Genomic DNA, 27,144 nt, shown 5'->3' with positions numbered 1-27,144 from the left:
CACAGGGACACCACCCCTCCCAGGAACAGGTCCCTTCTTCGTACAGATTCTCACAGAGACAGACCCGCACGAGCCAGTCAGAAAACACTGTCTCAAGTGATGAAAGTCAGAAACAGCCAGAAGGGGCCTGCGGAGGAGACGGAGGCCCAGAGACACGGGCCTCCCGGTGTGGGAGAAAGGGCTGCTGCTGCTTCCAGGCTCTCGTCTGGGGCGATCTGCTCCAGCAGCCACACACCTTCCCCGTCCCCGCACGAACCCCTGCCGGCTCGCAAGTCTGGAACCACACGTGTACGATTCAAGCAGCTGCACTGCCACCAGAGTGACGTGGGAACGTGGTCACGGGGGCCCCTGCCAGTGCCCGTTTACTACACGTGCACAGTCGAGCACGCCATCCTTCACTTTGGGGCATGTCACGTCTACAATAGTGTGTCCTGTCCCAAAACCCCACCACAGCAGGAGTCATGGCACCGGTGAGCCCCCAGGCAGGGGCAGCAGGTTGGGTCCCCCCGCCCGACGCACAGACCTGGCATCCAGCCCCGGCCTGGGCCCCTCCCCTGCACCACCACCGCTCAGCACCTGAGCTCCTGACATGTGGACCTGGGGACTCAGGAAACCTGCTCTCATGGCCGCTGCCTCGCACACAAACCCCCTCGTGCAGGTCCCCCGTGTGGCTGAGGGCCACTCCCCGGGGCACGGCAGGGGCCAGGCCCTCCCCTCGTCAGACCTTCCCAGCACGCGCCCGGTGCTGTGTGACCTGCTGGGGACACACGGGCTCGCGCGGGCGGTGGGCGACGGGCCAGAATGCAGAGAGATGTGGCGGGACTCGCCCGGCAGAGGGAGGGTAAGGCAGGGCCCAGGGGGACAATGTTTGAACAACTAAGGGAGCCAAGCAGGCCGGCGACACGGCTGAGCCCATGGGACCTCGATGGCCAGGCCCAGAGCACGGCCAACAGCCACCGGCAAGGAGGAGCCTCTGAAAGGCCTGTGGCAGGAAGGACGGATTTGGGTCACTGGGGGTAGGGTCCCTGCAACAGGAGGGTCCACGACAGGCACACAGTGCTCACGGGGTCCCCCTGCCAGCCCCCAACTCCAGACACACAGGAGGCACGGCCTGTCATGCCCTTGGCGGCCCGGACAAGACCATGTTGTCCTCAGGTCACGTCCCACATGTGCTGTGCTCCTCTCAGGCCTAACGGTCTGTGGCTCCTCTTGGGGCCACGGTGGTCACCGCAGCGCAGCCTTACAGGGTGGCTGTAAGGCCACCTCCGGGGGCGGCACGACCTCCAGGGGCGGCACGGCCTCACGGGGTTCCCGCCCTTGCAGTGCGGGGCCAGCTGAGGTCGGGAGACAGGTGTGCCGGGCAGGCCCTCACATGCCCCGGGGCTGCCGGCCCCCACCCTGCCAACACCGCACCCCACACCACGCTCATGCACACGAGGGGTTTGTAGGCTATTTTTCTAAGTCCTGTGCTGAGGCTGTGGCACGTCTTTCCTGCACAGACCGAGCTGTGCCCGCAAGAAGACCCCAGATACACACGTCCCAGTTCTGGCGCAGCCGCCCCACATTCCCCAAACGTCTGGGGGCACGGTCCCAGCCAGGGAGACGGCGATGGCGCCCAGGATGGCCAGCCGCGCACACAACTCACTATGCCCACGGCCTGCGGGCCAGAGATGGAAGAGCTTGCAGGAGGGCCGGGGGGACACCTGTCGGAGGCCGGCTGGCAGGACGGGCAGGCGCTCCCGGCCAGCTTGGTCTCCGCTGCCGCTAGCTCCCTGATGGGAAGCTCCGCTGCACCCACGGTCTCTGCAGACACGGTCACGTCCGCGGCAGCTACATCTGCGGACAGGCCCACAGGGAGCCAGCACCGAGCTGGGCAGCTCCTGGTCACGACCTCAGCCCTCACACCCAGTGTGTGGGAGTCATTTACACGTCGTGTGCCCGCAGCCTGGTTTTCTACCGGAGAACACAGAGCTCAGAGAGGTTTGGTTGCCAACTCAGCACCACACAGCTCCTGACCACAGGGCCTCCTGCACAGAGCAGTGGCCGGGGCGGGACCAGCCCTGCACAGAGGGACGGCCGGGCCCTGTGGTCACGCAGTAGGCCGAGCTTGGCGCCCACCAGCAGGCCCAGACTCCAGGCCCGCAGAGACACAGGGCAAAGCTCATGGGGGCTGCCACACTCCTCCCATGCACACCTGTCCCGCCCAGGCCCCTCACGAGCTCTGGGGCACTTGCCTCCCCCCTTGCCCACACACACGCCTCCAGCCCCGAGCCCGCCCCCACACGCGGACCAGGCTGAGCTTCCTGGGAGCACGGGCCTCTCTCACCTGAGGGGGCCCGGACGCCGGTGGGTTAGCAGAAATGCTGGTAAAAGCAGGAAACCACACCCTGCTCACCAGCATGGGCGCCTCTGCAGTTACCCGTGTGGGCCACGGCCCCGGCCCCGAGTCCGGCTGCTGACCCTGCTCCCTGGCGCCCCTCCCGGGCCAGCCGCACCCGCAGGACATCACCTCATTTGTCCAAACCTGTTTGGCTTCTTTTAAAAGTGGACCCTGGACTTAGGGTTGGGAAATAATCCCTGTACAGAGTCTGTAGGTCGCTCACAACTTCTCCCTGCGTGTGTCGCCCACGTCCTGGGGGCAATTTTTTGGAGTCACCCCATTTTATCCAATTTCCCCCAAGCGTTCAACTAATTTTTCACAGGAAAGGTAACTCCACGTCATCCACATGGGCTTACTGTTTTGCCGACAGAGTGACATAAAAATCTGGCAAATCAATAGTTTCCCAATTATGTTCTTATGATGGATGGCACGGGGGGTGCAGGGCTCCAGCCAAGGGACCCCAGGTGTCTTGTCACTCTGCCGCACACCTGCCAGGGCCCTGGGCACGTCACCTTCCAGCTCTAAGCCTCCGCTGCGTAGCCCGTCACAGGGAGAGACGGCGTCCCAGCGGCTCCTACCGTCTCCAGAGTCCGTGCTCCGTACCTGCCCGTAAGCGGGATGAGCAGGACGTGCCAGTGGCCAGGGGGCCTGGGGATCAAGGGTCCCGTGGCCGCATACAGGGCCTCCGGGGTCAGAATATGGGGACGCAGAGGCCTATGAGACAGACTGTCATCAGACCGAGGAGACGCCCGCAGGCGGAGGAGGACCAGTGCTGCTTCCGACGTGGGGGGCACCAGCAGAGAACAGGACGTGGAGAGTGGACGGCCCGACGAGCAGGGGCGAGTCTGCAGTGGGCAGGGTGCCCCCCATACCCCACGCGGCTTCCCTGCACACAGCGGCCGTGTTTTTACCACCGACAAGTATGAGCTTCTTCGTTTACTGAACCCGACCATAAGGTAAAGGGAGAACGGGGCTGCCTTGGGAAAGAGTGTCGCCCTGCATGCGCGCGGTTCCCGTGGCCGCCCCCACCCCGAGACCCCGTGGGAGCGGCTGGCCCACTGTACCCAGCCGGCGGCCCGCGGTGAAGCAGGGAGCCCCGGCTGTGCCCCCACAGCACCCACCACACCGAACCGAGTACCCGGGGCTCCGCGGCCGCCACCATGGTTGTCTCGAACACGGCGATGCAGAGAACTCCACAGCTCAGCCGGGAGAAGCCAGCAGGGCGCTCCGGTTCCCGTCCTGTGGGAGGGGCATGGGAGTGGCCGCGGCAGCCCAGCGGCAAGCAGCGAGCTGAACTGCAAAGCCAACACCTCCCCTCGGACCCACAGCGGACAGGGACACGGAGCAAACCGCCGTCCCCAGGACGGGAGAGCCAGGCAGGACAATGCGGAGGCTCAGCTTCCTGCAGGGGACTCGGAAGCACGCCAGCGCGGGCTGGGATCCCAAGCTGTAATGGGCGGTCACCAGAGGCTCGGGCAGAGCCTCCCCAAGGGCAGGAGCCCCAGGGCACTGGATCCCAGAGGCCCCCAAGGTGCTGTGAGGTTAACCTTCAGGAGCTCAACCAGGTTCCCCCCGAGAACGTGAGGAAAAGTCCCTCGGAATTCCGGCAAGGAGACGGGAAGGAAGTAGCTGTAAATTCTCCAGCACACCCTGCTCTTAACAAGGCCTGCCCTCGGGGGACCCTGGTAGCCAGAGCCTCACGGACCTGGGCACAGGGGCCCCCACCTCTGGCCCCTCTTCCATCCTGGCTGCCTACGAGGGAGGGAAAAGACAGAAACCCTTGTGGGGGCACAGACAGCAGCGGGGCTCACCCGTCACAGAACAAAGCACCCCTACCTCCCCACCTCCCGACCCCTGCTCCGGAGGCCGGTCTGCGGCCTTTCCTTCTCCCAGTGCGTCCTGTCCCGTCCCTTAAGGAAAGAGACGAGGCGAGCCAGCATGACGTGGAGAGAGCACAAGCAGCGGCAGAACCAGACTAGGTGGGATGCAGAACATCGGGCCAGGAACGTCAAACAATCCCGACTCACGTGCTCCGGGCCCTAAGGGATCAAGCGTCAGCTCGCAAGGTCAGATGCGTGACATAAAGAGAGACGGAGACCCCAAGAAAGAACTGAAAAAAAATGACAGATTAAAAAACAAAAACAAACCATTGCAAGACAAATGAGAAGCGCCTGCTGGGCCCACTGGCAATCGGACAGGCTGAGGGACTCCTCGGGAGAGCACAGACCTGACATCAGACCGAGGCAGCACAATAAATACTTGAATCTGGGGGTTATTTCCCCAAATGACTGTCAGGCATCAACCACGGCTCCACGAAGCTCAGGGAGCACCAAGCAAAACAGTTTGTCAAAACCTCCTCACCCTGGCACGCCCGGCCCACATGAGAGAGGATCACAGATTTAGAGGAAATCCGGAGAGAAGTCCCTGAAAACCCGTGACTGGCAGAGCTAAGACCGTCATCCTCATCTCGGCCGGCCGGCGAGTGAGATGTGAGCGGAGGAAGAGATCGATCACCGCGCTCCGCCGTGCTAGGATCCTCACTCCGCGAAACCGGCCTCCAGGAGCCCAGGAGAAACGGGCTTCCTCGGAGAAACAGGGAGGGAGCTTGTGGCCAGCGGACCGGCGGACACCCGCTGCCCTCCGCAGACAGAAAGACGCCGTACAGACGAGAGACTCGGACCGAGCACGAAAGAGGAAAGGAGGAGCCAGGAAGACAGGACGGGGAGAGTAAAACACGCACCTTCTCTCTTCCGCTCCAACTGCTCTAACCGGCAACAGCTTCTTCCAGATAGTGACGCCATCGGTGTGCCGGCTTCGGTGTGTGCGTGCGCCCCCGCGCCCCCCGCGCCCCCGCCAGGCACCACGGCAGCGACCCCGGGACGGGGGCAGCGGCTGGGACCGCCGTGCTATTAGGAGGCACCCACCTGTGGCGCAGCACGGGGTGATTTTAAAGGGAATTGGATTAGCAGGAAATGCGTGTTGCAAACTCCAGAGCAACCGCTTAAAAAAAAAAAAAAAAAAAGAAACAGCTAAAAAGGAAGTATAAGGGACAGGCTAAGGAAGGAGAGAAAACGAAACCATATAAAACGCCCGATGAAAACCTCAAGAGGCAAGGACGCCCCGTGGCTCTGCCGCTCAGCACGTGACTCTCAATCACAGGGTCATAACTTCCAGCCCCGTGCTGGGCGTGGAGGTTACTTAAAAATAAAATAAAACCACAGGAGGCAGGACGCGTGGGAGACATAAACCAGGAACAAAGAAAAGGGCAACAAACAGAAAACAGGGACACGTTAATCTAACCGCTCCAAGAGTCACCGCACGCCGGAGGCCCACGTGCACCAGTTAAGACAGAGGCGGTCGGGAGGTCGGGACGAGAGGGTGTGCCGTCTCCAGGAACCACTTCACAAACGCGCACGGAGGGATGAGACGCAAAGGGAGAGAAACGCGGGGTCCTAGTGACGCGGATCACACGAAAGCAGGAGCAGCTAGATGCGTCCTAAGGCGGAATTCAAAGTGAGGAAGTCGGGAGGGATGAAGGCATTTCACAACGAGCAAAGGTCAACCCTCCAAGGACACGCGCCTCTCCGTGCACACACCCTACCCGCAGAGTGCTGGTAAAACCGCAGACCCAGAGAACCCACGACGGTAGACTGAGCCTTCAACACCCTCAGCCAGAAAGGAGAGGACCCAGCAGGCAGAAAACCAGTACGGCCCTCGTGGACGCCGACGGCCATCCACCAGCTGGATGTCACCGACATGCAGCCGACTGTGCGACGACGGAATGCACACTCCTCTTTTTTTTTTTTTTAAAAGATTTTATTTATTTATTTGACAGACAGAAATCACAAGTAGGCAGAGAGGCAGGCAAAGAGAGAGAGAGAGAGAGAGGAAAGGAAGCAGGCTCCCTGCTGAGCAGAGAGCCCGACGTGGGGCTCGATCCCAGGACCCTGAGATCATGACCTGAGCCAAAGGCAGCGGCTTAACCCACTGAGCCACCCAGGCGCCCTGCACACTCCTCTTGAGCTCGTGAGGAAGAGACCATGTTCTGAGCCACAAAACACAGCCCAACAAATTTCACAGAACAGAAACCCTATGCCTGTCTTCAGACCACAGTGGGACTGAACTAGAAATCAGTAACAGAAACATTAATAAAAATCCCGAAATACATGAATAAACAACACACTTCTAAAAACAAAAACTAAAACAAAAAAAACCCCACACAGGTCAAAGAAGAAATTTCAAGATACATTTTAAAATGTTTTAAACTAAATGAAAGCGAGAATGCAATTTATCAAAGGTAGTGGGACACAGCCAAAGCAGTGCTCCGAGGGACGTGTGTAGCCCTGAGTGTGCACGGTGGAAAGGAAGAAAGATCGGAAAGCAATATATTTTTTTAAAGATTTTGTTTATTTTTGACAGAGAGAGACAGCAAAAGAGGAAACACAAGCAGGGGGAGCTGGAGAGGAGGAAGCAGGCTCCCCGCTGAGCAGAGAGCCCGATCGGGGCTTGATCCCGGGACCCTGCGATCAAGACCTGAGCTGAAGGCAGACATTTAATGACTGAGCCACCTGGGTGCCCCTAAAATCAATAATCTATGTTTCCACCTCAAGAAACTTTTTTTAAGAGGACAAACCAAATCCAAAAATAAGAAGGAAAAGAAATAATAATTAGAGCAGAAACCAATGAAATTGTCAACACGAAAGAGAAAAAAAAAAATAAATGAACTGAAAACTGGTCCTTTGAAAATATGCATCAGTTCAATAAGCCTCTCGTCGGGCTGGGAAAAGAGAGAGAAAACACAAAGATCAAGATCAGATATAACACGGGGGGACGTGGTTACAGATCCCACAGAAACATAAAAACAGAAATTCTAGAACACAAATGTGATCAACAGCAAACAGGTGGAGCCTGAAATCAAAAACAGTATGACCGGGGCGCCTGCATGGCTCCGTGGGTTGGGCCACTGCTTTCGGCTCAGGTCATGACCCCGGAGCATCAGGCTCCCAGCTCCTTGGGGAGTCGGCTTCTCCCTCTGACCTTCTCCCCTCTCATGCTCTCTCTCACTCATTCCCTCTCAAATAAATAAATAAATAAAATCTTTAAAAAAAAATTTTTTCTAAAAAAATAAAAAATAAAAACAGTATGACTTACCTGAGCACGCCTGAGCAGGGAGTATCGGGGGGTGTGTGTGTGTGCGTGTGTGCGTGTGTGCACGCACGTGTGAGATCCACGTGAGGAATGCCAGGAAACTCACGACTGGAGTCCAAGAACAACAAAGTAACGGACAGACACTCCACGTTCATGGGTAGGAAGACTTAACATCGTCCAGATAGCAGTTCTTCCAAAACGGATCCCAGATTCCACGCCATCCCAGTCGGAATCGCAGCTGAGTGTCCTCTGGATGTCGACAGACCGACTCTAGAGTGTACACGGGGAGGCAGGAGACCCCGGACAGCCAACACAATGTCGACGGAGAAGAGCAAAGCCAGAGGGCGACGGTGCAGACCTCAAGACAGTGTAAACCTACCGTCCTCGAGCCCGGATGACGGCGGAGAAAGAGCTAATACATGCACGGGACGGAAGAGAGAGCTCAGAGACACAGCCCGGTCAGCACGGTCCACTAAGCCCGGACAAAGGGGCAGAGGAGCTCCTCTGCACATGTCGCTAGAACAGCCAGATGTGCACATGCCAAGTCAGAGTCGAGACCCAGGCCTTCCACTCTTCACAACGACCCCCTCAAATGCGTCACAGACCGAAATGTAAAACGCGAAACTGTGAAACTCCAGAAGGTCACACAGGAGAAGGCCTAGACGGTCTTGAGCACCATGATGCCTTTTTAGATCCGACACCAAATACAAAGTTAATGGAAGAAATAACGATCAACAGGACTTCACGGCAACTAAAACGTTCTGCTCTGGAAAGACAGTATCGAGAGAATTGGATGACAAGCCACACACTGGGAGCAAACATTTGCAAAAGGCACACCTGACAAAGGACCATCATCCAAAATATACAAAGAGCCCTTACGACTCAGTGAGAACCCAACCCAGTCACCATGCCGGCCGAAGACTGGTGTCCACGGGATGGAGGAGTCACGGACCTCCCCCTCTGAAACTCTAACTGTAAATTATTTGAATATATAGGCAAATTAACTTAATTTATAAGTAAATTCATTGAATTTAAAGAAAGAAATTAAAAAGAACAAAAAAGTGGTCCAAAGACCTTAACAGGCACCCCCCAGAGAAGAAAGATGCTCTGTGTCACAGGCCCTCAGGGAAACGCGGATGAAGACATCAGTGACCCCCACCACACGCCTTGCAGAACAGCCAGAACCCGAACCCCAGGAGCCACGTGCGGGCAAGGAAACAGGCGCTGAGACCCTCCCCCATGGGCGGTGCGAACGCAACCCCGCTGGGCGCTTTGCCGGGCAGCTAGGCGGTCTCCGACAGCAGCACACGCTCACGTGCCGCCCGGCAGCCGTGCTCCTTGGCATCTACCCGGGGAGTCGAGGACTTCGGCCACACGGAAACCCGCGCGGACGTCCCTGGCGGCCCTGTAACCGCCAAACTTGGGAGCTCCGAGGACGCCCTTCAGAGGGCGACCGGATTAACGGCCCCACATCTCCACGATGGACCATTCAGCACGAAAGACAGACGAGGTCTCATGCCAGGAAGACAGGGAGGAACCTCGAGTGCGTGTCACCAAGTGGGAGAAACCGATGGGAAAAGGCAGCGTTCTAGGATTCCAACAAAATGGACCTTCTGGAAAAAGCAAACCCATGGAGACAACGAACTGCTGAGATCGGGCCGCGGTGGGGCTGGGGTGGGAGGGAGACGAGTGAGCAGAGCACGGAGGGGCTCTGGGGCCGAGAAAATCCTCCGTGTGATGCTGTGATAGACACACGTCGGCACACCCGCGTCCGGATCCGCGGGACGGCAAGCGTGACCCTGACGTGCGCAACAGACTCTGGGGCAGTACGACGTGTCAGTGCAGGCTCGTCCTCGGTAAAACATATGCGCTCTGGTGACCATGGGCTTGGGGACACACATGTGGGGAGAGGGATGCGTGAAAACTCTACATCACGGCCTCAACTCAGCGTAACCCTGAAACTGCTCTAAAAAAGGGAGTATTGGGGAAAAAATTGGGGGCGTCTGGGTGGCTCGGCCAGTTAAGCATCCGACTCGACTTTGGCTCAAGTCGTGATCTCGGGGTCGTGGGACCAAGCCCCCTGTGAGACTCTGCACTGAGCGTGGAGTCTGGAGTCTGCTTGAGGGTCTCCCTCTCCCTCCGCCACTCCCCGCTGGCGCCCCCCCCCCCCCCCCCCCCCAGGAATAAAAATAGAAAATTAAAGAACAAGGTAGTTCCGCGCATGTCAGCATGTGAATACCTCCACGATACTAAGAAGACAACGGATCTGAGGGAGGGCTCCCCAAGGATCTACAAACGGCTGTCCGCACACGAAATCGCTCAGGATCGGGAGTCACTGGGGAACGCAAATCCCGACCGCAGGAGGCTCCCCCCCCCCAGTGCGGATGGCGAGGGCCGGAAGACGGGGGACCGCCAGCCCCAGGGAGGGCGTGGGGGGGACCCTGAACCTCCAGCGGCGCTGCTGGGGACGCCTCATGCGCTGCGTCCAGAATGGCAGGCAGGTCCCCGAAGGTCATGCAGACTCACCGCCCAGCCCGGTAGGGCCATCCCGAGCATGGACCCAGAAGAAACGGAAACACGTCCCCACAGACCCCGTCCCAGCGCTGGCAGATGCACCACTCCCGACAGCCACGACGTGGAAGCCACAGCATGCCCGTCCATGGCGGGACGGACACACAGTGTGCTCTGCGCACAGAACAGAGTCTCACTCCACCAGACCGGCCCCGGGGCGCATGCAGCCGCCAGCGCAGGGTCAGGGCCCACGAGCACAGGGCTGGGGGACGGAGCTGGGCACCTGTTCACAAGGGGATGCACAGGACGGGCAGACCCGCGGAGACAGAGGCCATCGGTGGTCACCAAGGGCGGCTGGGAAGCGGGAAGGGGTTGCTAGCGGATATGAGGGTTTCTGTTGGCGTCAGGTCGGGATGAAAGTGTCCTAGAATTGGTGGCAGTGATGGCCATTCTGCCGCAAGTACTAAAAAGCACTGAAACGCACATTTTAAATGGGCGAACAGCATGTACATGAATTCTATCTCAACAAAGTCTTACACACTCACACACACACACACACACACACCAGCCCTTGCACCCCCGCCCCCCGCTCGCACACCCACCGAGGGCAGATGTCTGCAGCACGGGCCAGAACAGCCTCGGGGCGGGGGAAGGGGGCTAGCCCCCGGGGAAGACGCGCCAACTCAGCGGCCCGGGGGCCTCCTGACCTCGGACAAGCTCTTCCGGGCTGGTTTCTGTTTCTGCAGCCTGTCGACCGCGCGACCCGGTTCACAGAGCCCAGCGAGCGAACACCAACCCCGTGTGAGCACGTCTGGCGCAGGGCGAGCTGTGCAGCACACCCTCTGCACACGCTGAGGAAACGCCCCCGTGCCTGAGGGGACCGGGCCAGCGGCAGGCACACGGCACTTTCACAATCATGACATGTTATCACACACAACCCACGTTCAGTTTCAGACGCCGCTTTCCAAAGACTCACTTGAGCTCAGTGCCCCACTGTTTGAAAGAGAAATTAATGGAATTTGGGTGCCCGGGGGCCGGCTGGTGAGCTGCTGCTTCTCCTACCAGCTCTCCGGGGGTGGCTTCCACAGCGAGGACGTTTCTGGCTTTCTCTGCAGAAGCATCCGGAGGTGTGCAGACGACATCTGAAAGACAGGCAAACAGAGGTCAGCCTCCACCCTCCCACGCGGAACTCCCCGTCCCACGTGAGACACGGACCCGTGCGCCATCGGCCACGGGACAGAAACCATGGTGGCTTCAGTCACCTAAGGCCCTTCCATGTCTGTGACGGGACTGGGAGGGACCAGGTCCCCTGTGCGGTCTCAGAGATGAGCACAGCGGCAGGAAACTGTGACCAAGGTCCACTGGCCCGAGCCGATGAGGGCCGACTCCTGGGATCCACCATTTCGCAGTAACGCAAAGTGCCCATGGACACCGCCTCTAAGAAAACGGGCGGAGGGGAGTGTCCTGCACACACTTGCTAATACTGGTGGTGGCGACCCGAGGAAGCAAGCTGGCACATCCCAGAGCAGTGGTTCAGAAAGGTCACAGGAACATGGGCTCTAAGGGGTGATCAAATCTCAGTAGAGCTTTTGAAATACTGAAGGTTGAAACAGTTGGTGTGCAGGATTTGCTTCAAGATACCAGAAAATGGGGGCGCCTGGGTGGCTCAGTGGGTTAAGCCTTTGCCTTCAGCTCAGGTCATGATCTCAGAGTCCTGGGATCAAGCCCCACATCAGGTTCTCTGCTCAGCGGGGAGCCTGCTTCCCTCTCTCTCTGCCTGCCTCTCTGCCTGCTTGTGATCTCTCTCTGTCAAATAAATAAATAAAATATTTTTTAAAAAATACCAGAAAGTGCGTCAGGGTGTCCAGGGAACCCAGAAGGGCCCATGGAGCAGGAATTCTGGGAGTCACCCAGGAAATGTGGGGCAATGTTATAGATTCTCTCTTTGCATAAAACTCCCTATAGTAGAACTTCTTCTAACGTTTTAAAAACCGTCCCCAACTGCAAATACTCTGCGTTCTCCGTGGTGGTGTCCTCTCCTCTCCGAGGGCAGGGATGTTTGTAGACAGAGGACAGCCTGCACTCCCCGTCCCCCTCCCCGTCACAAAGAGCCTCTGCTCCGGCAGCAGCGACCCTCGCTTGCTCGGAGGCAAAACCAGGAGCAGCCTGAGCACGGACACCCAGGAAGACGCGGCTTCTCAGGGGAGGAACCGGATCTGAGCGGCTCAGGAGGGTGTCCACAGAGGGCCCTGGGCGCTGGCAGGGAGACCGACCCCAACCACGGGAGCCCGCCGCACAGGCGCGACACTAAGCGACCGGGTAGCGTGGGAAGGGCTCGGAGAACCCGTGGGAAAGCACGGGGCGGGAGGCCGTGGGGGCCGTGTATCCGTCGGGAGGACTCGGATGCAGCCCCAGAGCGGGCTCCTGAGAGGGACAAGCAGGAGGGGCGCTGGGGACACAAGAACAGGGGACGGGCAGTGGGCTGTAAGACTCAGCGATGGAGGCCAGAGTCACGCCTCAGCACGGTTTCCCGATTCTCAGTTCGAGTCACCACCGCTGGTGAGCACGGCTTGCGCGGTGCACGGCCAACAAGAACACGTCTGGGAAGGACACACGAGAGAACAGAAGGTCACGCAGGAGCAGGGAGCCCCGGCACCCGGAGCCTGGGGTTCTGGAAGGCGCCGCAGGGACCTCAAGGGAGCGGGGGGGGGGGACCCCGCCCATGCCTCCAACCACAGCAGCTTCTCTTTCCTCCTTCAGACGGGAGGCCCCGAGGTCTCACCTGCGAAGGGTTCCAGTACACACAAAACGAGGTCAAACACTGTGAACCAGGTCCAGCCCCCGGCCCTCAGGAGACAAACCCCGCACAGCAGGTGCCCTGACCGCACCGCCCAGGGTAGGGGACTGCACCAGGCGGTGGCCCACGAGGGGCACCCCCGTTCCTTCAGGAAATGGCAGCAGCCAAGCTCAGGAGGCCGAGGGCTGGTCTTCCCAGAGCTCGCAGCGAAGACCCACAGGCTGGGCCAGGACGTAGACACGGCGCCCAGGCTCCTGTCTGCAGCCGGGCCAGCCTCTCCTGCGTGGCCGGGGGCGAGTGAGCAGTGGCCCTGCTGTGGGCACAGGCTCCCAACCTTCCTGGAAAGCACCTCCTGCCCAGAGAACCCCAGGCCCTGGGACCCTCTCCCCCCACACACACCGGAAACGCTTCCGAAGGAGCACGAGCCGAAGGGGTACAGAGGCCGGCTGCAGACAAGGGCCGGGAGGCCCGGGACGATGCCGGCGGAACACACCGTCTCTGAAAGTAATCATTCCACGTGAAAAAGAAGCAATTTCCCAGGTTTGGTACGACTGTCATTTTGCCTCGTCTTCGGTTTTTGCAGGAGCATGTGAGGTTTCCTTAATTAAGGACAGCGTCAGGCTTGCCCTCCCCCCGCAGCGTCCGCGCACCAGCATTTGGGAGCCGCCGGGAAGGGGATATAAACTAGGTCACGGCAGGGTTTCCCTGGAGTCCGGCCGGCAGCCACCGGATCCCCCAGCTCTGGTCGCGGGAGCCGCGCTGAAGGCTTCCGGCCTCTGTTCTCTGCTCTTTCCAGCATCTGCAAACCTGGCAACTCGGACGCATCCTGACCGCAGGGCTCCCCCTTCTTACTGCTGCTGCTTCGCAGTCAGGACGCCGGGTCGTCCACACAAGGGGGAAGCCCACTCCCACAGGTGGCACAGAACACGGCAGAAGAGGGGTCCCTCTGGGCGCTGGAGGACAGCGCGGGCTGGACAGGAAAATGCTTCTCTCCCCTTTGCCAGAGTGAGTTTTAGCCCAGATCGCGAAGCAGCGGTCAGAGCTGTGGTCAGAGGCAGAAGAGAGATCTAAGTGAGGGCAGTGTGCGTCCTCAAGAGCCAAAAAGGAGGGGCTCCCTGGGCCCCCAGGGGGCTGGTCCACGCATCCGGCCTGGCTGGCTCCACGCATCCGGCCTGGCTGGCTCCACCCCGTGACCAGCAGAAAACAGGGGCTCCCATGCACTGGGGACCTGGCCCACAGATGAATAAAAGACAGAGTGACGAGGGACCAGGGTGGGAGGCCCTGTACCTCCCCAGAAAGCCCACGTGTCTCCCTTCTGACCTGCCTCTCCCGTCGCCTCCCTTGGAGAGACCCCGGAGTGGAGGTGGCACCACACCTGGCAGACGACTTCCCTCTCCTGCCTGCGCCACTCCCCACCTTCTGCAATCGGCTCCGACCCCAGCCTCGGCGCCAGAGCCCACCCAGCTGGTCCGCCCCCCCCCCACCCCCCGCCCACGGCACCCCCGACCAGCTCGCTCGCACCCCCGCCCCCTCTGTCCATCACCAGGCTCCAAGGAGGCCCCTTCCAGGCACAACTGGAAGCCATTCCCCTACACACGCACTCCCTTTCCCAGCCCGATGTGAGGCCAGACGGCATCTGTTCACAGATGGGCTACGTGCTCACGTCCTGTGAGCTCTCCCCACTGGGATCGGCTGCCTCTCGGGCACTACGCAAGTCACTGCGACTGACACTTCCAAGCAGGTCACAGAGAGGAAAAGCCTCTCTGATCAGCTCACAGGGTGACAGGTCTGCATCCCGCCCCACGGGGGTCTTCCCTCTGACCCGCAGTCCTGGCACAGACCGCTCCTGGCCCCACCGGCCCCGAGAAGGAAGTGCATGGTCTCCCCTCAAACTGGTCGTTTTCTTCGGGAAGCACGCCACGCTCAGCCAGGCATCTGGGCGCTGGTGTGCCCGTGGGCCCGGACTTGCCAGAGCCTCAAGAGACAAGGTGTAGTCACCCTGCAGCAGTTCGCCATCAGTCTACATGGGAAGTGAGCGCGACAGAAGGAGCTCTGTGCGGCTCCTGGAACCGGGCCCTCAGCCTCCTGCGCCGGCTTCCTACGGGTCTGGCTGCCTTGTGCCCAGCAGCTGGGAAGGGCTTTGATCGCTGCCTTTCGTCCTTGCCAAGTACTCCTTTGTGTGGAAACTAGGTCTTCACCACCCCAGTGCCCAGACGCACGGAGTCCGTGTGTGCGGCGCAGCGATCCCGCGGGGGCCGGGCTGCGGGCTAGTGGAGGAGACGGACACAGCCAAGCCACCCCTCCTGTGCGGCCTTGCGAACGTCAGCTGCAGGCACGAGACACAGAGCACTGAACTCTGGAGAAGGAACGTTCTGGAGGCCAGAGGGTGACGTGCTGCTCAGGGCTCCCCACAGCCCTTCCTTCCTCACAGACGCGGGTGGGGACGTGGCCATGGGCTCAGCTCAGAGCCCGGCCTCTCCCGCTCCCTCTGGGCTGGGGACAGCCATGCTGCACTGGCCAGCGAGGAGGGGGAGGCCAGGGACCCCCGCAGAGCCGTCTCCTGTCCGCCCCCCGCGGCGCTGCAGCAGGCACGAGAGCTGCGCCCTGAGGCCCATGAACAGAAACGGCTCGGCCAGCCACGGACAGCGCTTCCTGAGACAGACACAGCCCTGTGAGCCAGGCCGCCCACCGACGACCCCAAGGCGACCCTCGCCGACTCCGAGTGACGCTTCCACAGGTAAGGGTCTGCTCTCTGCCCGTCGCGGCACAGCGTGAGGCGTGGGGAGGCGTGGACGGCCCGTTCCCGCTCCAGCCCTGCCCTGGGCCTCGCTCCAGCCCTGCCCTGGGCCTCGCTCCCTCCCTTCTGACCTACCTCCAAACCCTCCAACCCTTCCGGCACCCCCGGCCCCGGCCCTGCCAGGGCTGCGGCCACCATGGCTTCGAGCGGGACCCCAGCCCTGTTCCGCCCACCGGTCCCGTCCCCCGCACTCGGCACGTCCGACCCGCCGCTCACTCTGCTCTCGCTCACCCGCGATGCCCCTCCGGGTCCGGGCTCGGACCACCCACGCAGCTTTGCTGGCCTCTCACGGAGCCAGACACCCAAATCGGCTGCTCCTTCTGCATCCCGAGGCCGCCCTGGGCTCACCGCCTCTCACGGTGGTCCGATCAGCCCAGGCCCCTCACCCGGCCACACGGTCCTCGAGGACACGGGCTGTGACTTCTCAGTCCTTAGAGCCCAGATGCGCACCACACCGGCCAGACCGTCCCTGCCAATGTAGCAAACAGGCTCAGACAGACACGCCGGGCGCAGTGCAGTGGGGCTCAGCACCCCTCTCGACGACCTGGTGGCATGAAGCACGTTCAGCTCGTGGGCCGCGGCCTCCCGAGACGCTCAGCCACCAGCCCCGGAGCTGTCGTTCCCGCGAGCCTCCCCCACAGCGACGTCAGGGGCTGCGGGCACTGGTGGGACCGCACGGGGTGAAAATGAGAATGTCCCAAACCAGGGGCCGGTGAAGACAGAGAGCGGGAAGATTATTTTTAACACAAATCAGAGTTCTAAACACATTCGGTCTAGCTCTGCGTCTCCCAGACGCACCCCGTGCTCCCAGTAAAGGAGCCGGGGCAGCGCACTGGCTCGGGCGCTACAGCCTGGACCTCTGGCCCTCGAGGTCGTGAGTCCAGGCCCCACGCTGGGCGTGGACATTATAAATACCTACAGCTGAAGAACAAAAGAAGGGGACCGATTGGTGCCCCCAACCCCGAGGGACCGGGGGCGTCACGAATGCGCTCGGTCAGTCTCGAGGTCGAGACCAAGTCACAGGCTGCTTCTGGTGCGAACCCCTAGGGGCTTTCACACCCGCAGCGGAACCGTGACGGAGCACTGAGGGCCCCTCGGCTCCATGTCGTCAGTGTGGATGTCCCCGAGAATGAGCTGAAGGCCTCACGGGACCACGAGGGGACAGACGTGACGGGCGTCCAGCACCGCGTCACTGTGCGTGGGGACAGGAGTGACGCACATCCAGCACCACGTCACTGTGAGTGGGGACAGGCGTGACGCGCCTTCAGTACCATGTCACTAACCACAGGGTCAGGCCACAGGACCTGGCAAGTACTCGGGGGGAGCAGGGCAGCAGGGGGCCGCGGGCAAGGGGCCTGCAGGGGAGGGGCTCTGCGGGCAGCTGTCCCCAGGCTTGCGGGGAACTCGATGGAGACCATGCTCCGTGGAGCAGAGGGCCGTGTGGGCATCAGGAAGGGCAGACCTTACCCTTTCCTTGGACTCTGGCATGTGTACCCCCCACGCCTGGCTTCTTCAGGCCTCCACTGCCTGCCCTCTCCCTGGAGGAAGCCAGGAGCCCTGTGCCCGGCCCGCCCCGGCCCCCACCTGACGGTCAGTAGGCACGTGCTGCTCCACAGTCACGAGGACGTCAGGGCGTGTCACTGTCGATCCTGGAGCCCCTCATCTCCACACGGAGACCGTCTGTGAGTTACCAAGCATCGTGAACAAGCCACAAATCTAGACTGAAATGGAACCGATACAGTCTCTCTCGGGCAGACGACGGAGCACAGGCTTTGAGGATGAATCGCGTACAAGTGACTGTGAACACGTGGTGGGGCGTCACCTCAGTGGGCACACGCAGGCAGGACAGGGGTCACCCTCGCCTCTCGACTGCATGGGGAGCCAGGCATGGCCTCAGCCGACCCCCACAGTCATCCTCAGGCTGGAGTAGGACTCCGTTCGGGGAAGCACCCGGAAGAAACGGAACGCCACCGTGGGAAAGGGATGGTCGCTACTTTGGGTGGGAACATACATCAGGCCGCCCCACCACGGCCAACGGCTGTGCGCGGGGAACGGACGCGAATCCCCCTCCCGTGACTTACCTGGGTTATCTCTGGCTACGAGACCTTTAGAGAAATCCCCGGGGGTCGGGGAGGTCCTGCTGTCCCCCTTCACCATGTCCAGACCGCTGCAGTACTCCCACCGCTTCTGCTGGAGCTCCTGCAGCCAGTAGGTCATGAGCTGACGGTTAGGAGCCTGCAAAGACAGAAGGGGAGAGCGTTACGGCGGGACAGGGGGACGCGCTCTGCCCATGGACCACGGTGGTGGGAAGCACAGGTCAGAGAACCCGCCGTCGGGACGAGCCGGCAGAGCTCCCAGCACAGACAGTGGGAGCTCAGCCCCGGGGAGAGATCCTCCCACGTGCGGGACCTGGAAGTCTAGGACCATGAAACACCGTCCACAGGCACTTTCGGGACGGCTGGACAGCCTTGCAGCCCCGGCACGTGGCGCAGGCATAAAGCCTGTCGAGAGCTCACACCTCGTGTACTCCGGGGAGCCGTCCTGGGCGCACCACGTCGAATAACCCTATTTCCACCCGTGAGCCTCTGGGAGGGTGTCCACGGGCACTGCAGGCTGGACTCGGGTGCGTTCAATGGCCACGACTTTTCCCGTGGATGAGACCAAGTGGTGGGAGGGGTGCCTGGCCGCGGGCCCTGTCGCGACCACCCCCACGGTCCCTGCACGGCAGGCACCAGGGCAGATGTGCTTATAGGAGGATCCCTGGTTGAAAGGGGAAAGCCAGGCTGGGGAACAGTTAGAGACCTCGTGATGCTCTCTCACAAAATTCCCCAAGGCAGAAACAAACATGAACGTCACGTGCTTTCAAGGTCTGACCCATTGTTCGTGTTACAGAAGTCTGGTCAGTATGGCAGGGAAAACCGCCTCGAGGCGATGATTAACTGAGGTTCCTTCCCTTTTTAAAATCTGGAAAGCTCTGAGTGCATCTCGACCTTGATTCCGAGCAGCGGGCGGAAGGCTCCGGGGATGGCACCGGGGCTGGCACGGTCTGCGGGGAGGCGGGAGGGCCGGGGAGACCCTGCCGTCAGGCGCCCAGAGCCCTGGACAGACGGCAGAGGCTGTGAGGCTGGGCGGCACCCACCACACCAGGCGGCCTGTCCGCGCAAGTCCAGCCGCTGGCATCGTGTGTCCGCTCGGCGTCTCTGCACAGAGGGAGGGCGGAGCGGAGGGCAGACCTCGCCCGACCTAATTAGATCACGATCACTAGCAAGCTCTCGGTCACCCCAGGTTTAGCCTGGGTTCACCACGGGAAGTACATCTCCAGACCCGCCCAGCGTGGTGGCCCCCAGACGCACGCGGCCACAGAGCAGGGGAAATGCGGCAGGTACCACAGGACGGAACCCTCTGGAGGCCTCGGACGGTCTCACCCGTCCCTGAAAACCGAAAGCCTGTCACGCTCCCACTGTGTGCCGCTCACCCGAGCTGCGCCGGACCGTGATGGGAAGCGCAGTCCACTCTGGGAGCCGAGGCTGGTGAGAAGGCCAGGGGTGGGATGCAGCCTTGGGCACTGAAACGGAGGCCAAGGGCATTGGGTTCCTGGGGCAACCCCACTGTGCCCCTCCACAGGGCTGTAGATCTCAAGATGTCGTCTCCAATCTTTAACCATGGAGATGCCAACACTGTTTAGGGACCAGCAATGGGTCTGGCTTGTCCGGCTGATGGCTCACATATCTGTACCTCCTCTGCCCTTCTCCAGTGGGGTAAGTAGGACCCTCAAGCAATCTGACGTCACAAACACCTCCACGAGCCCATCACCAGGAGTGTCCCGCAGTGAGCCCCAGCTCGGCTGGGAACACAAGCCAGTCCATCGCCCAGCACCCATCTGCCGCAAGGATGGGGAGCAGCAGGACTGGGAGAGAGGATCTGCCCCCAGCCCCCCATTTACAGGGCTCTAATCCCAAATTCTGGACAGCCAGATGGGCATCCCAGTCATGCTGGAAGGGGCAGAGCCAAAGCTCAGCTGAGACACAGTAGGTGCCCGTGGGACACAAGCGTCCAGCAGGAGGCCAGGTGCCAGTGTCTGTCATCTGAAGACTCACCAGGGCCACATCCTAAGTCTCAGAATACCAGTCTGCCCAACTCCTATGCATCCTGCAAAGCCCAATGCAAATGTCACCTCCAGAGGACGTTTTCCTGAGCTGAGCCTGCATGTTCCCTCCGTCCTCTCAACGGAATCTCACCACACCATGTAACCCAGGTCAGCTTCCCACAGACATCGGCGCACTCCTCGCGTGTCCCTCATCGGCCTGAGTTCCCTGAAGCCGGAGGTCAGACCTGCTGCTCTCAACATGGTCCACGACGCCTGACATACTCAATATCCGACTTTCTCATGTCTAGCTGCTCCTAACGCGCCAAGGCTACTAATCCCAGCCAGACAGGGCACCAGTCCCGGCACGAACCACACAGGACACCTTGGACAGCCGTACGTGTGAGCATCTCAGGGGCCAGGGGCCAGACTTGGACTGGGCAGGCACGGCCCTGATCTGAGGCACCTGCTGCATGGAGGGGCAGCGTCACATCAGGTAGAGGATGAAAACCAGGCCACCCACATCCAGCCTGACGTGGACTTCAGCCCTCAGTGGCCGAGAACCACACGACGCTCCAGCTGCTCCACAGACTCGGTCCCCAGGCCTCCAACCCAGAAGCCCGCATGTGCGGAGCGGGCCCCAGCCCCCTGTCCCTTCCCCTGGACACTCCCCCCAAGCCTGGCTCTCTCCCCAGGGCGCAGAGAAGTCCTATCATAAGGTCATCTGGTCACCACTCCCGGCAGGCGTGTTCCCACAGGAGGGGCTGGTGCAGCGACCCGGCAATCACAGGAGCGGCGTGCCCCGCACCCACACCACCAGCGCCGAGCTCTGCACCCTGGGGTCTCCAGCCCTGTGGGAAAGAACTCAGCCACACAGAGCTCGTCTCCTTTGACCCGCATCATTCCTGGGCCTCTATCGAAAGGCATCCAAATGAGGGAAAGGGGAAAGATGCCGTGTACACAAAAACGCTGGTTCATCTGCTCAGCAAATATTTACCAAGTGCCTGACTTGGGCCAAGCGCCGGTCCAGGCCGGGGACGCAGAACTGGGTGGGATCCGCGGATTCCTGCCTCGGCCACACCCAGGGAGCAACGGTTTCCTTCACAACAGCAATCAACAGCTAGACGCGCACTCCCCATCAGAGACAGGACACGAAAGCCTGACCTCGGAGACAGAAACCCTCGTACGGGACAGAAACTTCCCAAAATCCCGGTCCGCGTTCTAGAGGAGCTCATCGAGACGTAGCAAGGAGACCACAAACTCATCTGAAGTTCACCCCTCAGTGATCCTGGACAAAACCAAGGGGGCGTGGGACTCTGCCCTTCTAGGCACAGAAGCCTGTGAGGAAGGCACCGCCGGGCCCAGCGGGCGAGCCCCGCAGTCCGACGCAGAGCTGAGCTGGTACGGAACGCAGGGTTCCAAACAAAATCAGGAGAAAGCCTCACAATTCGACGACGGCAATTAGGACAGCTGGTTAGAAATTTGCAAAGAAAGAAAACGAAGTCAAATTTGGTTCCAGATTTGAATGTACAGTAAAAGTCATTAAATCACGCAAAGAAAATGCCTACATGATCAAGTTTCTGTCTCTTTTTGCATCCCGCGACAGTAGCCCAGCAGATTTCTGCGGAATTTTGAAGGTGGGCTCGGGGGTCTGACTCTGGCCCACCGTGATCCACGCGAAAGCTCCCAGCAGAGCGGAGGGCAGCTTTGGTCAAGCACCGTGGACGGCCACCACAGGGGCCGTGTGCACCTGGGAGGGACCCCCGCTCCCTGAGGCTGAGCCCCAGACAGAAGGCCCAGGGACAGGCCTTTGAGGGCTGCTTCCTACACGTGGCCTGGCCCAGGAGTCAGCTCCAGGCGGGAGGCACGGGTCCCGCCGGGCTGATTATTTTCCCCAGAAACAAAGGGGAGTTACTAGTGCAACAGTCCCAGTCTCTTGGAATGTAAAGACCTTTCTACTCCCACCAAGGAAGGCACAGAGAAAACCCTCTGTCCCGAACGACACATGCAGAAGTGGCAGAGAAACGACGAACGGACACAGAGAGCCAACAGCCTGCAGGAGCCAGAGGTGGGCGCCGCCGCCCTTGAGGGGGCCCACCACCAGGACTCCTGCCTGCCTGGGGGCTCCCGCTCTCTCGTTAACAAACACCACAGCAGAGGGCCAGGGGGGCTCTGCCGGTTGGGCGTCTGCCTTCCGCTCAGGTCATCATCCTGGAGTCCTGGGACCGAGTCCCGCATCGGGCTCCCTGCTCAGCACGGAGTCTGCCTCTCCCTCTGCCACTTCCCCTGCTTGTGCTCTCTGTCTCTCAAATAAATAAATAAAAACCTTAAAAAAAAAAAAAACCAACCCACAGCACATCGCAGACTTTTATTTCCAACAACAGGTTTGCCGTGCAACTCTGGGGACGCAGGAGAAAGAGCACCGACCGCCAGCCCTCCACCAGATGGGACGGCATCCGCCCTTCGCTGTGACTCCTTCCCGATGCTCTCCTGTCCCCCAGCCCAGTTTCCTTCACACAACTGAGCACGACAGACTGTGACGTGCGCCCCACACTGGCGACAGCATCAGACACCATCAGCGGTTGGGGCGCCTGGGTGGTTCAGTGGGTTAAAGCCTCTGCCTTCGGCTCGGGTCATGATCCCAGGGTCCTGGGATCGAGCCCCACATCAGGCTCTCTGCTCAGCGGGGAGCCTGCTTCCTCCTCTCTCTCTGCCTGCCTCTCTGCTTACTTGTGGTCTCTGTCTGTCAAATAAATAAATAAAATCTTTAAAAAAAAAAAAAAAAGACACCATCAGCGGCGCCATTGCCACGGGCCGGACGTCGGACTGAGCGCGGGCACACGTGGTCATGGGATGCGCACAGCCGTCAGGCAGCCGTCCACGTACCCCAGTGTCAGGACCAGGCCAGGCACCTGACGTCTGGGCTCACAGCATGCCGAGAGCGGCCGGGCCCAGATGCCCCCTGGGCAGACGCGAGTGAAGGCAGGAACGTACTCGGCCCCCCGGCGGCTCTGAGGGCCAAGCAGCCCAGTGCGGCCAGCCAGGACCGGCGGCAGCACACCAGCCGCACGTGCTCTCCCGTCTCCACCGTCCCCCACAACCTCCCGGTGGGTGGGTGGCTCCGTGAACATCCAGCCGGAGCCTGGGGTCCTTGCGGTCTCATGAGGAAGAGGAGGGAATGCACGCCCAAGACCGCACCCATCTTCCCGGCACCCCAGCAGGACCCACAGCCGCAGAGCTGTCCTCGAGGGCCAAGCATGCTGGGCTCTGGGCAAGGACGCCGGCTCTGCCCGGACACGGACTGGGGTCGGCACGGCTGCACGGGGTCAAAGCGAGCGTGGCCACGGGTCCCCACGGTGCCACGATCCCGCACCGAGGACATGTGTCGCACACACACCGCAGGGGGCAACAGGAGCACCTTGGAGGGCGCGCAGGAGAAGCCGCGCTCCAGCCCAGAGGCCCTGCAGGGTGACGACCGTCTGTCCCGCCACGCCCGCTCCCTGCGCTCTCCTGACAAGTCCACTTGCCCCGCAGCAGCGAGCTGTCCTCAGCGTCCTCCCCAGACCTGGCGAAGTCACACGGGCCCCGTGCTTCCAGACTCCCTGACGGTGTCCGCGTGCCGCACCCCACCCCGCACCCCGCTCCACTGACAGTGGCCCGCCCCCGTCCCCCCCAGAAGCTGGCTCAGCTCCCACAGCCCAGGCTCCTGCTGCACCAGCGACCGCCTGCGAGCTCCTATTCGCTCAACACCCGGCCCAAACGCCCCCCCAGAACCAATCCTGTGGAATGTGAGGACACAGCACCCTGTCCTCCATGTGGGGTGCAGACTCTGGGCTCCCGGCAGAGCCACGGAGAGGAGGGTACGCACGGGGTGGGCTCCCATGCACACCTCACTTGGCGTGTCGCGTAAGAGGACGCGGTGGCTGCTCGTAGGGAGGGAATGCTGTCTCCTAACCCTGAAGACGGATGCCTGTGCCCCAGGACGCTTGTAAGCAACAAGGAACCGGCAGCAGCCCGATGACACAAAACTCAGACGAAACACAGACTATAGCCACATCTGGTTAATAACTTTAGGTTCTAAACTGCCCTTTGAATGTTTCAAAGTCACGGGCCTGGAAAGATCTCAAACGAAGCGGACGTGAAGCCCTGCATGTGAGCCGGTGGCAGACACCAGGACGGGGACCCAGGTGTGACCTCTGGGCCCCGGACAGCGGAGAGCGGAGGCTGCTGCGCACGCGTCCACACGGCCCTCCGTTCCTCCGGCGGCGGCTGCGCGCACGTACCTCTTAGGTCGTCACACGACCTCCACATCGGCATTTCACATTCTCTACCAAAGCAGTTACACGCCTGGGACCTTGACCCGTCTCAAAGGCTGAGCAAGAAGACAGACCCCTGGAGCGGTGTCCCCTGCCACCCGCTTGGGAGGTGGAAGTCGGCAGGCTCCCCGTGACCACTCAGGCCCCTTCTTTGGACAAACAAATCCGCCAACACAGCTCTCCGTCCTGGTGCCTTGCTGGCGTCCGGGGGCCTCACAAAGATGAACGAGCAGAGGCAAGGACAGGGACAGGGAGCAGGGGACCCAGACACGGAACAAGGTGACGCACGTGTGCAGGAAAGGGGCCCCAAAGACAAGGGCCGGGGACGCGGGCTGGGCCAGGTGACAGACTCGAGCCGCTCCGCTCTCCCAACAGCAGGACAGGGGCACGTGGCCCCCCACAGACCACGGGGCTGCATCCCCGTGGCCCTGTCAGCTCTGCTGTCACAGTCGGGAACAGCCAGGGCTCTGCGAGCTCAGAGAATGAAAAAAGCCAGCAGCCTGGGGGGCCGCCCGCAGCACCCCTGCCAGGAGGTTTCCACGCACCGTGAAGATTTAGGAACGGGGGTGCCAAGCTCCACCCGCCAGAGACCTCGGGGGCAGGAGAGCGTGGCAGCCGAGGTCCGCAGCCCTTCCGGCTAGTCTGCGGGGCGTCTGGGAGGCACGCTAGTCTCTAACGGTCTTTCGGGCTGAGCCGTGTCTCAGGAAAGGGTTGGGTCATCCTGCCTCTCTCCCTTCGCTGGGTGAAGCCTGGGGGCTCTGGCAGTCCTCAGCAGCTACGCGGGGTAACACTCTCCGAACGCCCCCAGAGGAGCGCCCACACTCGGGGCAGCCCAGGCCCCTAGCAGCCGGCATGGGGGACCCAGACCTCAGGGCCTCGGGGGATTGGGGGCCCCAAACCGCTGCTGGTAGAAAGTCAGAATGCAAAGTAGACGGGCAGACAGAAACCACAGAGCGTTCCCCCGAGTACGGGCTCACGCCTCACTGGCCTCGCCCACGCGGCCTCGCCAGCTCCAGTCTGCACGGGGAACCGTGACCACACGGGGCCGCTGGGTTCTTGGCGGGGGAGGGCGCAGCCACCCGCAGTCCAGGACGGCAGCAGTCCCCAGAGACAGGCGCGCAGGCTGTGGCGGAAGGGTCGGGGCATCCTACGCTGTGGGTTCCCGGGGTGCACCCTGGCTCTACAGCCGCACCGGGGTCTCTGGGGCGAGCCCGCCGTGTGTGTGCTCCGCAGGCCTCTCTCCTGTTTCACGGTTCTGAGCAACATGCTTCCTGCGGACGCCAGCCACGAGGGCACTCTGCCAGCACGCCGCCGCAGGCCAGGATGTGGGGGGTGCAGTGCGAACCCTGTGGCCAGGCAGGTGGGCACGGCTCACTGGCAGCCACAGGACAGCCCAGCCGCTGGGACCTGTCCCCGCCGACACGAGCCGCCCTAGGGAGGACTCCCAACGTGACCCGCACTTCCTGCTAAGCCAATGCCTCCCGGAAGTGCGCCGCCTGCACCGCTGGTGTCCGGCCCCCACGGGACTCCGCGTCTTGAAGCCACACGCCACAGGAGGAGACGGGTGGACGGTCAGTCTGGGGCCGGTCCATCCCTGCCCTGCACGAGCCCACTGATCACGGCCAAGGGCAGAAACACAACGCGGACTGCATTCGCAGAGCTGCTGGGTTCGTGCGTCCAGGGACGGCCCCGGTGTCAGAGCCGCCACCACCCCGCTGAGGGCCTGCTCCCTCATGCTGACGCCTCGGGTCACGGCCCCTTCAGCTCCAACTCGGGGACAGTGACCCCAGAGCTAGAGTGCGCACGGACTTCCTCCAAGTCACCGAGCCACGTTTAACGACACCACCCCGGTCACAGCCCCGAGCAGGCCGGGCACACCCCCCGAGGCCAGAGTCAGCACACGGCTGACTCCTGCCAGGACCTCGTGCTGCAGACCCCGCCAGGTGCTGCACCTACTGGCCACAGTGCCCCGGGACAGTCAGGCCAGCTTGTCGGCCACACACAGAGCTGGACATCACAGAGCTGGAAGGGAAACAAAATCATGCCTCTAATCCAGGATCGACAGCTCCGAGGGCAGCGCCCGCCCACCCCATGCACCCCGTCCACCGCGAGGCCTGCTATCCGACAGACAAGTTCTCCACGGAGGGGCACAAGGACTCGGGGAATGGTCCCAAGGACGCAGCTCTGGACCCCTCCCCACCAGGCTCCAGTTCCCCACGCGGTCAACCTGAGAAAGGCCAGCGAATGACGACACAGACTCCCACCGGACCGGGGACACGTCTGTGGGCGCGAGAGGCTCTAAGTGTTCGAGTTCTACCCAAACCTCCCGGCTCCCAGCCCCCCTTCTCCAGGGAGCACTTCTCACAGCCACAGCCCAGGCCTTCCCATCTCTGGGGTGTCCACAGAAACGGTCACAGAGACCACAGCCGTCTGGCCTGGGCCATATCCAAGCCAGTCCTGACATACGGGACTCTCTCCTCCTCTTCATTCCTCTGGGAAGACGCCACACGGCCCCCCGGGTCGGGACGCGGGGAGCCTCGGACCGTCACACCCCACGTGGATGAGGCCGACAAACACACTCTCCCCACGAGGCCGTCAGGTGCCGGCGTGTTTGTAAAGTCCCCGCGCTGTCATCTCCGAGCACGGGAAGACGGCTGCCCTCTCTGTAGGAAGAGCGAAAGGCTTACCACTTACCCAGCGGCAGGAGCGAACGGACAGACCCCGCGAACCTCCCGGGTTCGTAGGAACCCACTCAGCCGGCCAGAGTGGCCTGAGCGCCGACGGCCTGCCTGACCTCCTCCCCTATACGCCCTGGACACAGTGTGGAGCCGCAGACAATCACTGTCCTGGGCAGCATGCGGTGCCCAGATACCTGGACAGCATTGGACCCACCTCAGGGCAGCGTGTGCCCCTGGGGTTTCCTGCGCAACCTGATAAGCCGCGTCTTATGGGGCAACTGTGGGGTCCACAGGTTCCCCGGGGGCGTCTCCTCCTGCGCTGCTGCCAGAGTGCCCCAGTCACGGGGTTCTGCAGGGAGGTAGGTGTGCGGCGGGTGGGCCATCAGGAGTCCCGCGGCCCCCAAACTCATGACCTCCCACGGCTCCCTCTGGG

General features: G+C 61.5%; 1 protein-coding gene across 4 annotated transcripts in view; it reads right to left on the bottom strand.

The window, feature by feature from the left end:
• TBC1D2B (TBC1 domain family member 2B) overlaps positions 1-17,868 on the bottom strand; it is a 43,649-nt gene extending 25,781 nt beyond the window's left edge. For 2 of the 4 annotated variants that reach the window (XM_059371388.1, XM_059371389.1), the window contains exons 1-2: positions 17,715-17,868; positions 11,016-11,181 (exon numbers count right to left, since the gene is read on the bottom strand). In XM_059371388.1, the coding sequence (XP_059227371.1) occupies positions 11,016-11,181; positions 17,715-17,850 (302 nt within the window). In that variant the 5' untranslated portion in view covers positions 17,851-17,868. Of the gene's footprint in view, positions 1-5,120; positions 5,337-11,015; positions 11,185-17,714 lie in introns of those variants that run through there. The other 2 variants (XM_059371392.1, XM_059371391.1) reach the window with 2 other exon arrangements.
• Positions 17,869-27,144: the final 9,276 nt, after the last annotated feature.

Source organism: Mustela nigripes, chromosome 13, assembly GCF_022355385.1.
Source record: "Mustela nigripes isolate SB6536 chromosome 13, MUSNIG.SB6536, whole genome shotgun sequence".
Taxonomy (NCBI): Eukaryota; Metazoa; Chordata; class Mammalia; order Carnivora; family Mustelidae; genus Mustela; species Mustela nigripes.
This window is presented reverse-complemented; position numbering and strand designations above follow the sequence as displayed.